Source organism: Pogoniulus pusillus, chromosome 30 (genome assembly GCF_015220805.1).
Source record: "Pogoniulus pusillus isolate bPogPus1 chromosome 30, bPogPus1.pri, whole genome shotgun sequence".
Classification (NCBI taxonomy): Eukaryota; Metazoa; Chordata; class Aves; order Piciformes; family Lybiidae; genus Pogoniulus; species Pogoniulus pusillus.
The window spans coordinates 10707307-10724131 of record NC_087293.1 but is presented as its reverse complement, the minus strand read 5'-3'; the positions used below and the strand labels follow the sequence as shown (position 1 = coordinate 10724131).

The following is a 16825-nucleotide window of genomic DNA, read 5'->3' as shown; positions in this document are numbered from 1 at the left end:
AAGAACATTTCAGCTCATTTGTGCTGAAGCTGAAGTGGAAGTTACTTGTAGAAATTGAGTCTTTCTCTCTCAGGTTCCTTGCATATTGTATTACTTTGATCTTTTCAACTCTTGTGCTTGAGGTGTCCGTGTAAACAGATCTTCTGTTTGCCTTTTCATTAGATTAAATAGAGTTCCCACAAAGTGAATGATCAAAGGCTTGCAGACCTTTATTGGTGAAAACTCTCCAATTCTCATTAAAATAAAGCCAAACATGAGATAATCTGAGATTTGATTCACAATGGTTGCATGTGACTTCCTAGCAATTTCTCATTGTGCACCATCCTTATCTTCTGTAACTAGTAGGCTCTACAGCACTGAAGTACAAGCTCATTCTCTTGGCTGGCTTTGATCAGATGTCTGTATAGGCTTTTTTTTTCACTGATAATCTAACTTACAACTCTTAGATCTCAGTTTGTGTTGGTTTTGCAGTTTGTCTGTTGTAGGTATGTGACAACCCACCAGAGCAAACAACTAAGTTGGGTCAAAGTTGAGAGTTCTGTGGTATTTCCTGCTGTGTAATCAAATATTACTTTTCCAAGAGCACCTCGTTTATCAGAAATTGCACATCCTCCTGTGCTCTTTTAAGTAGCTACTTGGTGACTCATCTAAACGTTCTCCCACCTTCCCAGTAAATGATGAAGGGCTTGAAATTCTTACTATAGACGCTGTTCAACCCAGCTGGATCGTGAAACTCTGTGAGACATGTTTTTAAGAGCATGTTCTTGCCATGTGCAGATGTGTTTATTGCCTAGTGAACACAAATTGGCTCAAACACACCCTTAACCTGCAGAGTTTACAGTTAGCTACACACGAAATGACTTGTGATGTAGTGCAGCACTGGCTCAGTTCAGATTTTTGCGAGTTTTCCATGTGCTGAGTGCTTGAAGACCTTGCCTAGATGGATTGTGGTGCCTCAGAGTGTGTCCATCTGTAACATATTCACTTCAGCTTCCATTTACCAATACATGAACACTTGGGCAAAGTGTAGAAATGGCAAAGGTGATAAATGTGAAGCTGCTTATGGAATACATGGCTAAAGAACAACGTGCTGGCATCGTTCACATCTGACTTGAGTGGCTGTAAGAAAATACCCATAACTTAACGCTCTGTTTTGGGAATCTTAAGTTTGCCCACAGTATCTTTGAACTAAATATACCAATGCCCTTTGATTCTGGTCCTCTCTTAAAGCTAATTTGAAAGGACAGAATAACAACTTCCTGAGAAAGAACAACCGCTGCTGCTTTTGATTTCTGGAGCACTTGCTTAAACAAGTTCTCAGATTTCCTTTTGGCTCTTTTAAAATGGCTATCTGATTGTTTTGTTATTTATTTATTGTAAAGTATTTTTTCCCCTTTTGATAGCAGGATTCAGTGGGCTCCACTGCCCTTCTCCCCTTCAAGGTACAAGTGCTTTCCTTGAAACACTTCTTGCCAAACTCTTTTTTTTTCTTACATATGTGGTAGAGAGAAGATATCTGCAAGGACAACTGCACTGAGATGTGGGGGTTGGGGGACAAGTCATTGAATTATGAAGTGTTATGAAGTAATCTTAAGGTGTGAAGTGTTTTCTGATGAGACCTGAAACTCTGTCTTCACTAATGGTTTGGGACAAGTTGAAAGGCTGTGGCAAGTAGTAACTGCCTGCCAGCGAAGAGAAATGCCGGTTGAGCCATTAAATGAACTACCCTCCCTGCCAAAAGTTTGGGGTTTGTTTTCCTTCCTGTCTCCTGAAGAGATAGCTGAACCCAAAATACATACCGTGACCTACATGTGTTGATAAGCACTCTTCAGTCTAAAGAGGAGTATTTCTGTCCAGTGCTGTTTAATGGGATACTTCTGCACTTCTGGGATTTCCTTGTCAGTTGTTAGAGTCCTGCTGCTGTTTCCCAGCCCGTGGTTAACAAGAGCTCAAGAGAAGCAGAGCAGCTGAGCTGCATGGTCACCACTAGACCCATCTAAACCCACTATGGAGGAGTGTTAAAGTCATTGAGGTTTTTCCAAAACTTCAAAATGCCATTGGGAAGGATGATGTTCAAACAGCTCTTTCTTCCTGTCTGCAAGCCAAGCTGATACAAAAAGGCTGTTACCCTTCAGCTCCTGGAGCCGTGACCACTTAGATGTCCTTACCAAGGGAAGTTTGCCATGCAGGCACTGCAGAAGCAGAGCAGTACACACACCTCTAACTGCTGCACACACCTGCCCAATGGAGCTGTCGTTCTTCCCCAGCCGAACCGCTTGCTGCTCTCAGAACGTTCTGTCTGTCTGTCTCAGAGATGCTGGCTCTGTCTGATCTCCCTTGATACCGGTGTCATTGGGCTGGTGGAGTTTGCTGGCCATGGTTTGCAGTTTGTTTGGTCTCTTTCACAAACCTGTGCTCTTAGAAACTTGAGCTACTTAAGCAGAGGGTGGATGTGTTAAATCCTGTGACAATTAACTTGTGTTCGTTTTCCCATGTAGCTGAATTGCCTGTGTTTGCAGTAACTGGAGTCTTCTCAAAAACTGAACTTCTGTGTTTAAAAGCAAGCTTGTGTAAAACCAGACTTTGGTTTTATACAGATGCATTTCCTGTTTTTTGTGCTTTCATTCCTGTCCCCGTTCTCCCTTCCCCTTTTCCCTTCTGCATATGTTTTACTGGTCTGGTGTTGTCTCTAACTTTATCTGGTTTCTGTCTCAGCAGTAGAGTAAATTCTATTACCCTGATAGTACAATGGTGGATATAATATAAACTTCAGAGGATTCTCCAGGGAGTAAGAGTGAACCAGTCACCAAAAGTGTCTTGGAACTGTTGAGAGTGATAGTAATAGAGCTGAAAAAACAAGGGGCCAATTTCTGGTTTAGTGTAATTACTTTTTAACCTTCTCATTACAGTGGACTGGAATAGACCATTAATTGACATAAAGTTTATTTTTGTGTTAATTAAAAACTGAAGAGCTCAGTGTCACAGTTAAGAAGGAAGGCTTACTTGAGACTTGTGTTGTTTCTTCTCCAAGCATGTAAAACTAAATATTCAGCTCTAATAGCACCTAGATAAATTAAAAAATATCTGCATGGTTCTACAATCTTAAAAATAACAAACCAAAGCAACAACCAAACCCCAAACAATTAAAATAGAAAATACAAATGACGCTGACCTTTCCAGAAGACGGGAAGCATGCACGTGGCAAGAGGCTAATTTACCTTTCTATTTCCCAAATTCAGCATGTCCCAAAATACCATACAGCAAGGAGACAGGCCCTTCTTTCTACTTTGCCAGTGAGTTGGGTTTTTTGTACTAATTTTGATTGTACAGAAAAGCAGTTTCTAAAGAACAGATGTTAAAGGAATGGGACGTGTGGAGGGAAGACGTCTCCTTGCACCAAACCAGTATGTGGAAAATGCAGGAAGGTTCCTTTCAATGGACTGGGGGAAGTGGGTTATGAAGCTGTTGAGCAGATTTATATGGCCACAGGAAGATGATTTGTTGGTTTTTTTTTAAACATGTGTTTTGCATGTAAACTAATCTCTTGACTTTACTACCCAGTCTTTTCATCTGCAACCAGAAGTGAGTGCTGCGTGTGGATAGCCTCTGCTTAAAACCTGGGTGAAGCACATTGCTCCTTTTCTTTCATGGCCAAAACAGGACTTTTAGAACTTGACAAGTTCAGTGGCTTCCTAAAAGGAGAAGCATTCTTGTGCCTCATCTCTTAAAAAAGCTGTGGCTCAAAATTCTGAGCCTCTGGGAGGAAATCACTTGAGTGGCAGCTGAGGTGAAGGAAGCTTTCTGTAGAGTTACATTGGTGCCCCTGAAGGAATGCTGTGAACAAAGTCATTATTACAAAGAGAGTGGCAAGAAGAGGGCTCCTTGCTGGTGCACACCGTCAGGTGCTTCCTCCTTGGCAGATGAATGTTTATCAATATTACCATGCTCCTCTGTGGTGTTCCTGGTGACCTGCATCAGCATAAGCTATGGGAGAGGGGCTGATGTTCTCCATGCTCCTGGTACACAACAGCTAATCCTTTAGTTGTGTGCTGAGAAAGACAGATAAGTGTAAGACACTGCCTTGTATGTTGGTATTGTTCATAGCATGTTGAGGAAGCTAGTCTGAGGGGGATAGGGTTGCAGGATGAGCTGTAACTGTCACCCAAGATGTGGCTAAGAAGGACTTGCAGTTTCAGGGTGTTTTTGTGCTTGCTCCTGTCCTGCAGTGAGACTTGCTGTGTCTGTTCCAAGTCCATGCAGCCTGTGCCAGGCTCTTGTGGGTTTGGTGTTTTTTTTTTTAAAGTTAGGTCATGCAAGAAGGATGTGAGAAATGCCACTCACTCTCCAAAAATCTCTTCTGGAGGAAACTTCCTGTGTTTCTTGCCCAAAAATGGCTCTACATGAAGTAGTGGTGTAGGATGCTGACCTGTCCTGTTTTCACGCATCTTGGTTTGGTGCACTGAAATCACTTTGATAAGCTTGTTCCTTTTGTGGATATCTTTGAAGTGAAGTCCGCTCTACCTGTGTCAAATGACTTCTTTAAATGTGTGTGTTATGAAAGAAACATTTGCTATTTCTTTGCTTCCTACCATTCAGGTCTTTTAAATGTAGTTATCCTCACCATCTTACTGGCTCTGGCAGTAGCTTTGAAGTTTGTTCACTGGTCAGTTCTTGAAAATAGGCTCTTCAGTGCATCTTTGGATGATGACCACCGATGACCACCATTGGCAACATCAAAATTCCTACTAGGGCAAAGATGAAGTTACATGATGTGGGTTTTGCATATACCCTTGTAGCTGGGAGCTCTGCTGGGTTTCTGTTGCTCTGACCTCTTTTGCTTTCAGCTCCTTCTGTGGGTTTGATGGCTGGCTACTACTTGTTTGTCTCTTGGAATACTGGGTTATGCTTTTGTAGAGTTGAATTCAGTGATCTCAACCCATCTGATATTTTTGCTCCCTTCATTACTCAATCACTTATCTTCACCATGTATCCCTGCAAAGGTTAGAGCAGTTAAATATTTCATGTTAGGAACCTACTTGATCAAAAAGTAAATCAGATTAGCCCAGGGAGTGTTTCTTAGGGAGAGGAACTGAAGCTGTGAAGAGTGAGAAAAACAGGGTGTTTGTGCTGGACTGAGCTGAGGTTACTTGCAGCAGGGAGATATGCAGGGTTGTTTTGTCCTTCCCTCAAGCTTTCTCAGCACTTTCTTGGATGCTAGATGGCCATTTGGAAAATCTCCAAAGTCCTGACAATTGGGGGAAAATGTTGGATAATTGGTGGTTTTCTTTTCTTTCTTTTTCTTTCCCCACCTCCTGTCTTATCTTGTTTGCTCTTTGATATGTGTAGTGAGTTGTTGTGATGAACAGGCAGAAATTGCTGGAGAAAGTCACAGTGAAAGTGCTTTAATTCTGGCTAAGCAGGTGAATTTCTCATGGCTGTTTTTCAAGACTCCTTTCACAGGCTCCCTAGTCTCTTAGATTTCATTGGCTTGTCATGAGCTATTAATTGCCCCAGCTAAACACAGAACAGCTTTTTCATTTCAAGAGCTGAAGTTTGAACTCTGGTTTGGAACTAACAAAGATCTCTGCACGTATTTCAGGCTTGCTGCCTCTTATCCTGAACCCTTCTTGATTTGGATGCAGTATCTGTACAGGGTTTAGATAACAGTCATTTTTTTTAAAAGCACTTTAATATTACTATTAAAACATAATTTGCAGCAGCATCTGAACTGGTTTAAAGCAAACTTGCAGAGCTTACTAGGGTAAGTTGTTAACATAGGGGAGAGGAGAAGCTGGGCAAATAGAAGTATTGCACTATAAAAAATCTGGCAGTTTAAATGCAAAGCTGTGGATAAAAGATATTAGAACGTTATGGTAGAGCTGCTGCTATGATTGAAACTTAATCCTCCCCCCTGCTTCTGTCTCTGTTCTTTAGGGTACTGTTTCTCAGTTTAACTGATTTCTGAAGAGAGAAATTCATTGTGAAGTCTTATTGTATAACAAATCTGCTTCAGAATAACTTGGTTTATTATTCTCTTGGCTATAAAGAAATGAAAGCTGAATGGCACAAACGGTTGAAGGGAGTACCACATTATTTTGGGGCCTCTTAACAAATAATGTGGCAGGATGTGGGAAGTCTTGACTGTCTTACAGCTTGGAATTAATTTTCATATACATTTTAAAACCTCTGGAATGGAGTTGATGTTAATTTGTAGTCAGGCATGCCAGCTCTGTGGCTGAGGCAGCGGGATGAGACCTGTGGAAGATTTCTGGGAGCATGCCCTTTGGCAAGCAAGTCAATCCCTCTATGCATTTATTTCTATTACTTTGACAGAGATAATAACTTCTGGTCTTATTCAGAGTGTGTATAACAATGAGGTTGAGAAATGTTCCTGCTGTAGGAAGCTGTAGAATGAATACTGTAAAGATGATGAGTGCTTCCATTGATAATTTCCATGTAGCAGTGTTTGAAAGTCAAACAGAAGCCTGATGAGGTGATGCTGCTGCAAAATAAATTTTAGTAGTGATATGAAAAGCATAACAAAGTTCTGGGGATGGACATATTGGTAGTTTTGCCAGTGTGCAGAGAAAATACTGAGGTGTTTTCAAACCCCTTCTCAATCAGAAATGCTCATAATGTGAGAACATGCATCTGTGCTCCACATCAAGGGCACTTGCATGCTCAGGCATATTAGGATCATTTCAGACTGCAAGAATCTAGGGTCATAAATGTGTATTTAGTTCATCTTCATTAACAGCCTGAAACTGTGGTGCACATCACTGCTGGACTGTGTGCTCAGTGAAGATTTAACTGAGCTTTCAAGACAGCAGGGTGGGATTAAGTTAAATGTGGTGAGCAGTTATTTTCCAAAGAAGAGACCTTCTTAGTGACCTGTAGAGGGGAGACAGATCTCAAGAAGGCAAAAAGATACTGACTCTGTGTACTCATGGGAGTTTAGATGTTCCAACTAGCATTTGTAAGGTTTACAGCAAGCCAGATTGGAGGAAAACAAGTATTTGCACAGGGTAATAGTGTGTCAGTAGAGCACAGTAGAGTTGCTGTCTTTTGGAGTCTTGCTTTTGCTGAATACTATTGTGCTTTCAGATGCAGCTATGTTTTCATCCATTTTCTCCATCCGTCATGTCTCTCATCCTTTATACTCACTCGTGCAGTTTTGTGTGTTCATGAACTTAGAGCCCAGCACAGTGAAACTCTTCAGAGGCTGCAGCAGTTACTTGCAGAAATGAACTCATGGGGAAGGGGGTTGCAGCCTGATGGATGCACATGAGGTCTCTCCTTGTGCCCTGCTTTTCAGGTTTCTTCACCAGAGCAGGAAAAGACCTCCAGAAACCCCATCACTTGTACAGGTGTTCTGAGACACGTCAGCCATTGAGTTCCCCTGTTATACAAACCCCATTAATAAAGTCAGTAATTAACTGCAGTCAGAGCAACAAAAAAAGTACCAAAACAAATAGGAAGCAGTTGCAGGGAAGATTCAGGAACAGGTTGATAGTTTTTGTCGCTGTTGTCAGCAAAACCAGTCTTGGTCTTGACGAGCTGTAACACAGGAGAGATCAGCACACATTGTCATATGCAGCAGTGTGGTTGTAAACTGGACTGTTTTTTGCACAGGATCTGAAAGCCATAGAGGGGGATAAGCAAAGCATTTTCCTTTTCATGGGGTCTTGCTTTCCCATTGCATGCTTTGTGTTTAAAGAAGGACTTGCTGTCATGGCTTTTTTTAGTTGCCCTCAGAAGTTTAAAGACCCACCAATTCTTTCAGCACACAACAGAGTAGGACTTCTCAAGAAGGGATTTTTTTATATTAGGATGTTGTTGGAGGCTGTTAGGGCTGTAGCAGTAGATGTGGTTGCACTGGTGTGGAAGTTTTCCTCTGTGAAGTTGGGTTTTTTTCCCTTTTTTGGAATTTCTTAGCTTATTTGCTACTGTTTGAAGGAATTGAGACTTTCACAGCAGCATTGACAAGCTCACAGAATGTTGGTGATTTGGAGCAGGCTGTAATTGGCTTTGAGGGCAGAGGCAAGGTGATGTTAATTTAGGACAAAATAGTGGCTTCAGCACAAAATTGATGCTCAGGCATCCTCAGTTAACTGTGGCAGGTGAATACTGTGCATCCCTGTAGCCCTTCAGTGAATATACTTTACACTGACTGGACTGTGAGCAATCTCCAGAAGAGTAGCATGGTGAGGTTAGCCAGGTATAAGGCCAAAGCATTTTGTTGGATGGTGGAAATAAAAATGGCTTGTAACACTTCTGAAAAAGTCTGTTTCAGGAAAAAGCTAAATTGTCTGAAAATGGTAAAAAAAAAAATTGATATTTTTAAACTGGTCTGTTTGACAAACCAAAAGATGAAAATTGCTGCTTTTTTCTGTGTGGTAGCTGTTGCATTGTCAAACTAGGGAAGATGAACTGTCTAATTATGGTTATTTATAGACTTCCCTGCAAAAGCAAACTGCACAAAAGCAAGGTAAGATACTTGGCTATTTGCAAGATAAATACTTTTTTTTAGAAGGGGGAGGGGATATATTTACAGTATGTTGAGATCTAGTGAAATCTCCAAGTGCAGACGGTGACTTGGTGAAGTGCATGTTGTGTATCTGTTGTTAAATACTCCTCTTTTTCATCCTAGTTTCCACTGGCTCACTTGCTCAGCAGTATGCCCACCCCAATGCTACCCTGCATCCGCATCCTCCGCATCCTCAGCCTTCTGCCACACCAACTGGCCAGCAGCAAAGCCAACATGCTGGAAGCCACCCTGCTCCTAGCCCCGTGCAGGTAACAGAACTCAAGAGAGCAAATGTCTTTGTCTTTAAACAAGCTCCGCTGAAGGTGTTGCATCTCTCTGGTTCTTGGTAATGGTATTGATTTCTTTGAGAGGGAAAACTTAGGATGGAGCAGTTGCCCAAATGAACCGCATGTGATAGATGTTACGTGGGACTTGTCTAGATTGCCTTTTGTTTTCTGGGAGGAAGGAAGTAGACCTGTATAATGCAGTTTTTGTCCTTGTCATGGCTAGGACTCTAAAGTGGTAGGCTCATGACATAGTCTGTTAGGCAAGTTAGCAGGGAAGCTTGTGGCAGTTCCTTTTTCTTGGTAAGGGCTAATATCAGAGTCCAATCACTCATTTCTCCTTCCTCGCAGGGGATAAGGTATAACTTGTTTCCATATTATGATTAAGGAAGAATCTTTGTCAGAGCTTTAAAATGAGTGAAACTGCAATTGGAAGTAACAGATAAATGCCAAGAAGCATCTGATTGCATTTAGTCAAAGACCATCAGCTGAAAACAAAATGGGCCTCATGGGGCCTCATGATAGTACTGCAAGCCTTAGTTACCTGTTGGTAATAGCTTCCCAGCCAAGCACAGCTGAGAAGTCTGAGTCCATGGTTGCAGATTCTCCCTGGTTTTACCTGACAGTCCAGGTTGCCTTTTCCAGGATCCTGTTCACATGACTTTGTAGTGCAAGGAAGAAATGAGCTTGGTGGAATCGAATTGAGTTTCCTTATGACCTTAGATCCTTAGGTTCACCATGTAAAGATTAACTACTGAGGGCAGTTTGCAAACCTTTCTCATGCTAGTTTGCAGAATAAATATTTCTCTCTTCTAGACCACAGCCTAAATGATCTTCCTTCTCTCTTGTTTTTTTGTTGTGTTTTTTTTTAGCATCATCAGCACCAGGCTGCTCAGGCACTCCACCTGGCAAACCCACAGCAGCAGTCGGCAATTTACCACGCAGGTCTAGCTCCAACCCCACCTTCCATGACGCCAGGCTCCAACACGCAGTCTCCACAAAATAGCTTTCCTACAGCACAACAAACAGTCTTCACCATTCATCCCTCCCATGTTCAACCTGCATATACCAATCCGCCACACATGGCCCATGTCCCCCAGGTAAACACAGTTTAACAACCTTCAAGACTAAATGTCTTAATGCCACAAAAGTTAGGACAGTCGGGCCTGCTGAAGTGATTGCCATTCTGTCACCTCTCAGCACAGACTACCTGTTGTGTTATTTAGGTTTCTGTCTGTACATTGCCTTTATTTAGAATTTTACAAGATATTTGGACCTCAGCTTCCAACACCCAGTGCATCTACAACTGTAGTTTAATGAAGACCATCTTAAGCTGGCACTGCTACTGAAAGAAATTGAGCTCTCTTCCCAGTTTCCGGCTCCCATCCTTGTCCTGCCCCACCATTCCTCTCACAGAACTGTTTGGCCATGCAGCAAACCAGACTGGGGACGTGATTCAGCTGAAGTTTGCCTCCCCTACCCCCATTTTAGGCTATTTTCTCAGTCAAATCAGTTCACTACTCCGGTTCACTGCATGATCACAGGAAGAGCTGGCATACAGAAAGGTTGGAGGTGAGAGTTGAGTGGGGGAAAGAACTGCTGCTTTTGGTGGCAGTTCTAGGCTCTGCACTGTAGCCAAATGTATGCATCCAGTAAAGGATATGACACAGGATTGCTAGGGAGTAGCAGGACCCTGCAATGGGAGATAGGTGAGATTCAGTGCAGATGACTCCAAGACAACCCTTGCTGAAAGAGAAAACGTGTGTGTGTGTGTGTGTGTGTGTCTGTGTGTCTGTGTGTCTGTGTGCTTCCAGACAATCTGCTTATGCAGAAGATCCCCCATGATTATTGGGCAACTTAACAGTCCTTGCTGCAGGACCATAAACCCACTTCTCTTAACTGCTCTCTTGTGGTCAACTCACTAAGGGAAAAAAAATTAAAAGGATTTTGAGAAGGGAAGCACATGATTGATTAGTAAAGAGCTCTGCTTAAAGCAGTGTTACAAAGATTTCCTGATGTTTACTAAACCTCCTGGATTTAGTGTTCTTTGTCAAGGAGCCGAGTTAATCAGTAATTTGCCTGCACAATTTCTTCTTCAGACCAAGTAGTTGGTGTCTGACTTATTCCTTATCATCATACAGGTTAACAATAGTTTGGGATGTTGTGACTAACTCATTAAGGAGGTTAGTCTAATAGGTGTCCAGTCCCTTGCAGAATTCTGATCAAATCTTTGCTTTGGTCCCTGGGACAGTCAGTTTAAGCCAATGAGTTCATAGGTATTTAGGAGCTGGTTTACTGATGTTGAGGTTTTTTAGCTTTTTAATTCTCTTAAGCTTTTAATTTCTCTGCTTTTCTACTCTGGGAGGATAGGGAGAGGATGTCCAAACCTGACTACTGCTGTGGCATCTTGCCACATCCTCCCAGGTTCTGGTTTCTGCCAGGAACAAGATCCTTGCTCTGCTCTTGTGTGGTGACACTGGTGTGAATGCCCAGGTCATAGAGCTCAAGGTGTCTTGCATGCAGCCCTTCAGAAGGGTCTTGCTGCAAGCTCCTGGATTAGTGGCACATTCAGTGCCATCCCTTGAAACACAAAACATATTCGTTCTGAGGTCAGCTTAAAGGTAAAACCATACCAGAACTGTGCTGTACACACTGTGGGATGTGACAATTGCCTGCCTTTCTGTGTGCCAAGCACTTAAGCAAACCTCTCTAAAGCAAATCAGATGCAAGTTTGAGTCGGAACTGACCAGGATTCTTTAACAATCACAGACAAAGCTGCCTCACCCTTGAGTTTTGACTTCCACAGTCTCCTATCCTGTAACGCTCTTAGGATTAAAACTTCCATCTGCAATCCGCAATACTTACACCAAACTAACTGATGTTTCAAAATGAAGTAGTTCCCTCAAAAGTCTCTAATGAAGGAATAACTACAGTTCTGTAAAGACGTTGGAATCTTGTGTGATTATTCCTCTGGGGAGGGGGGGGGAGGAACTAATTGCTGGGTTTTAATAGTTCCTTAGCAGCCTCATTTCCAACCAGCAAACACCATTCTGAAATGCCATGCAGTAGGAACCCCAGTTAGGCTAACACAGGGGATCAGATGAATTTCCCTTTAGGTTATCAAGATGAATTTTGAGCTGTTAGAGATCTCACTTGAGAAACAGTACTTTAAAATTCACAACAGAGTACTGCCAGCTGCCAGTTCGTGAAGCGTTTGAGCCACAGCAGAACATTTTTACCCCATGTGTGTGTCGAGTGCAGCTGCTATATGAATAGCTGCTTTATGGTGATAGCTGCTGTAATAGCATGTTTGTCAAAGTAAAAATGGTGCTGATCCTGAAAGGTATTTCTGTTTCACAGCCTTATCTTCTAAGCCTTTTTTAGAGCAAGAGTGAGATTTGAATTGCAGTTCCTGCCTTCAAAGGCTTCTTGAGTGCTACTAATACAGTGGAAGTCTGATAAAGAGTTTGAGGAATGTCTGTGATGAGTCAAGTAACCCTTTTGTCTTTAAGAAATAAAATTATAGCCACTACCTGCTATCTGTCTTTACTGGCATGTGGAACCTTTGTGAGGCTGCAGTTCCTGCACCATAGTGCTCTGGCACTGGGATCTGGTAGAAGGACAAAGCAAACCTTAGCTGCAAATGCTTTTGATTTTTTCCAAGAGAAACCCGCTGAGAGCTCAAAGAGTTCTTTAATGTGTTGTTGTGCTTTTAAGAATCTAGCGTTTCCTAGCTTGTTAAAATTGATGATCTCTAGAGTCACGAACCGCTCTGAGCTAATGAAGCCAACCAACAAGTTACTGAACTTGTTTGCCAGAAGGTGATCAGCCAGCCCGAAGATTAATCTCCTTTTTCCGCTGAGACTTAACTATGATTGCTTAGATTACACAAGGCCCTTAACTGTGATGAGCTTAACTGGAAACAGAACAAAGCTGACCTAACAGTGTAAAGGGATGAAATCACTCATCTTGCAATGACTGCTCAGATGAACCAGAATGTGGGCACAGGTCACTGTGGGGAGCGGTTTCTAGGGCAAGGAGCCACGAGCCAACGTTGGGGTTGTGTAAGGAGCAGCTGAGGGAGGGGACACTGGGCTCCTGGTGCCTGCGAAGGTCCTGCCTGCGCCCAGTGCCTTCTCTGCATGGGGAGCACTTTGATCTAGGTCATACGATGATGTTTTGAAGATGTGATGAGGTGTTTTGGGGTTTTTTTTGTTTAAATATCCCACTGTTTAATGCTGGCAGTTTCTCCCAGCGCTCACCATCCAAATGGCTACAATTAAGAATGTGAACTCTGAGCCAGCAGTAAGCATTTGAGCCCCCCCCCCCCCCTTTTTTTTTTTTATCCCCTGGGGTTTTTTTTTTCCTCTTTTTTCGTTGCTTTTTTTTTTTAATTGTTCTTTTTTTTTTTTAAGTTATTTTTGTGTTAAGATCTCTGACTTAATCCCTATAGCTAATCTAGTTAAAATGGAGTAAATCTCTGGATTTACTGGTACAGCTGGAGAAAACTTTTGACAGTCATGTGGCCAGGAGTGATGCCTCCTTGTGACCATTATACTAAAGAGCTCTTTGTTTCAGGCTCATGTACAGTCAGGAATGGTTCCTTCTCACCCAACTGCCCATGCTCCAATGATGCTAATGACGACACAGCCACCTGGTGGTCCCCAAGCCGCCATCGCTCAAAGTGCACTACAGCCCATTCCAGTCTCGACAACAACACATTTCCCCTATATGACGCACCCTTCAGGTGAGGAGTGTGTGCCCGGGAGACCTGCACCGTAACTGAGCCAGGTCGTGGGAGTGAGGAGAGTTATTATGAACCAGATTGGGGGAGAAAATTTTAAAAAAAAAAAAAAAAAAAAAAGGAAAAGAAAACAAAAAAGAGAAAACAAAAATCTAACCAAAACCCAGACCAACTGATGGTGATGTCCTTGCAGACCGCTGAAGGCAGAGCGTTCCTGCGTTTTGCATTTCTACTTTGCCAGCTCAAATGTGAGCCTAGAAAAGCAGACAAGATTTAGCTAATTGTACAAGATTGAGCTAATGTGGCAAAGATTTTGCTTCTCTCTAGCCAAAGTAGAGAAATGGCTAACCATGTGGATGCTGTGGGACTGTGTTCTTCCAGGTTTTGCCGTGGTTTTACCATGGGGGATGGACTGTGTGTAGCCTGTTTCTAATGAGCTTGGGGGAGGGGGGGGGTGGGGGTGTTTATTCCATTGAAAAGTGCTCGCTCTTGAGGGTAGGAATGAAAAATGTTGTGTGGGGGGCAGGGCTGTTAGACTTCATGACAGCTGGAGTCTAATCTTTAATCCAGAATAACATTCTGCAGCTTGACTTTTTGGGAGAAGAAGGTGCTGTATGACTGCTTTCTGCTTTAAATTTAACCTTGCCCGGGTTTTGTTATTAATTCATTTCCAAACAGCCTCTAAACTTTTTGTAGTGATGTAGCTAACCTGAGCGTGTTTCTTGGGGGAATGTGTGAGCAGAACCAGGCTGCTTTCTGAGGGTTTTAGGTACAGAGGAGAAAAAGAAAGCAAAAAGACATCCAAAGGACATCTTGATGTGCAGGGTTTTGTTTTGTTCTCAAAAAAGAAAAGAAAAGAAAAGAAAAATCTAAAGAAAAATTGAAAATACAAAATAAAGACAAAGTTGAGCTGAGTAGTTGTCCTGTGACCACTTTACTAGCAAACTGTTGTGTGGCTTGCCAATTTATTATTTACATTTGAACTTTTTTTTTACAGTACAAGCCCACCACCAACAGCAGTTGTAAGGCTCATCTGGAATAACTGAAAGGCTGGATACCTTTTGTAGGCCAAATACCCTCCTTCTACTGCTTCTGCCAACTGGAAGCACAGAAAACTAGAATTTCATTTTATTTTGTTTAAAAAAAAAAAGGAAAGAAAAAATTGATTTCTTGTAACATCCACTAGGAATGCTAACAGTTCATCTTGCAGTGGGAGAGATTCGGACTGAGTAGAGGCATTTAGGAACTTGTGGGCTATTCCATAATTCCATGCACTGTATCTGAGTCCTGCAAGTGCCCCAACTCTGCTTGCTGAAAACTGGAAGTTATTTATTTTTTAATGACCCTTCAAAGTTACGAACTCATCAGCTAGCAAAAGAAGTAACAAGAGTGATTCTTGCTGCTATTCTCACTAAAAAAAAACAAAACAAAAACAAAACCAACCAACAAACAAAACAAAAAAATCAAGACTCGGAGATCCCTTTTACTTCTAACTAAACTTGAAACAGGTTCAGTAAAAAAAAAAACCAAGAAAAAAAAGAAAAAAAAAAAAGAAAAAAAAGGAAAAAAAAAACCACAAGGGGGGGGGAGGGGAAAAGACAAATTCTAATCGTCAAACTGATGAATTATTATTTATAAATCACGTTTGATGAGATAATCACTATCGTGAGACAGTGATGTAACTTTTAAGTTAAGAAAACTTTTACTTTGTAGATAATATAAAATAAAAACTTAAAAAAAAAATTAAAAAATAAAAAAAGTTTTAAAAACTGACCCCACTCAGTGTCTGTGTCTTGTTTTACCTCCTGTCTCACTTTTATTGTCTTCCTCGGCTTTTCCACCCAGACCGCGGCAGAGGTTTCATTTAGCCACCACCAGGTAAGCTTGGCTCTGTGTCTGTCCTGTGCTGCTATTGTGGGGGGGGGGTGTGTGTGTGTGCCCTCCTCCACCCACTAAACCCCAGGTCTGTCAGATTGGACTTCCAAGGCCTTGGCAAAAAAACAACAGTGGAAGGGTTCCAGAGCAGAAGTTTGGTTAGAGGTTTTTAACAGATCGATTTCCTTATTCCTGAGCCCTGCACCACTCTGGCTGCTGTTGCAGATGTTGCAACTTGTGCTGGACTCAGTGGTGGGGACCTTGCTTGCAGGAAGAATGTTGGGCTGGAGCAGGTCTGGAGGAGGGCAGTGAAGTTGGTGAAGGGTCTAGAGAACAACCTGTTGAGGAGCAGCTGAGGGAAGTGAGACTAGCCTGGAGAAAAGGAGGCTGAGTGAAGATCTGGTTCCCTATGACTTCCTGAGAGGAGGTTGGAGCGAAGTGTGGTTTGTCTCCCAACTAAGAAGACAAGAGAAATGGCTTCAGATTGCACCAGGGAAGGTTTAGGTTGGAAATCAGAAGAAAATTCTTCACTGAAAGGGTTCCACAAACACTGGAACAGGCTCCCCAGGGAGGTGGTTAAATCCCCATCCTTGGAGATGATTGAAAAACCCTGAGATGTGGTGCTGAGGGACATGGTTTAGTGGCGACCTGGCATTGAGTTAATGGTTGGACTTGATCTTAATGGTCTCATCCAACCAAAACAGTTTGATGATTCTAAGACTGGGCCTTGAGGCTTAAGATGGTAAACCCACACAGGACTTGGTGCTGCTGCAGAAGGAAGGGAAGAAGGATAAGGGTTCCTTAGCAAAAATAAGGAAAGGAGGAGAATGCAGTCGGTCCCATCTGCTTTGGCCACGCACAGACTCGTTCTTGCTGTGTTGTACTCTGCCTAACTGTTTGGTACAGTGCAGGCACCTCATGATCTCCAACTAAAAGATGATGATGATGATGGTTGGACTGGGTTCTAGTTGTAGCCTAGAGATGATTCTGGTTAAACTGGGTTATAGCATAGTTCTAATGGAAGATGCTGCTGCTCGAACCACCTCAAACATTGTTGCACTTCAGAGGCAGGACAAGCAAACTGGACAAGCTCTCAGGTGAAAAACCCAGAGGGAAACAGACAGTGCTTGAGCTTCTGTCGTAATCCTCCTAGGGCAGCAGCCAAGCAAAAACATCACCCATTCCTGTTGGGGTGGGCACCCCAACCAGCACAGATGTGTTGATGTCTTGGGGCAGGGCTGGTTGAAAGTGCCTGGGAAGGAACAGTTTACCCACAGCTTGCTTTTAATTTCTAAGGGAGAGTTTTCTGTCGTCTAGCATCTGCTGTCTGTTAAAACAGTATCCAGGCACCTAGAGATAATCAGACTAAAAGCAAGAAACAAGTTCTGAAAACAG

At 42.4% G+C, this 16825-nt stretch overlaps 1 protein-coding gene across 11 annotated transcripts in view; it reads left to right on the top strand.

Annotated features, from left to right (window-relative positions):
* The window catches only part of ATXN2 (ataxin 2), a 55674-nt gene extending 40346 nt beyond the window's left edge, over positions 1-15328 (top strand). For 8 of the 11 annotated variants that reach the window (XM_064168731.1, XM_064168729.1, XM_064168727.1 and 5 more), the window contains 3 exons: positions 8651-8796; positions 9684-9911; positions 13390-15328. In XM_064168731.1, coding sequence (XP_064024801.1) covers positions 8651-8796; positions 9684-9911; positions 13390-13593 — 578 coding nt within the window. In that variant the 3' untranslated portion in view covers positions 13594-15328. Of the gene's footprint in view, positions 1-3239; positions 3294-8650; positions 8797-9683; positions 9912-13389 lie in introns of all 11 variants that reach the window. The other 3 variants (XM_064168730.1, XM_064168728.1, XM_064168738.1) reach the window with 2 other exon arrangements.
* The last annotated feature ends 1497 nt before the right edge of the window (positions 15329-16825 follow it).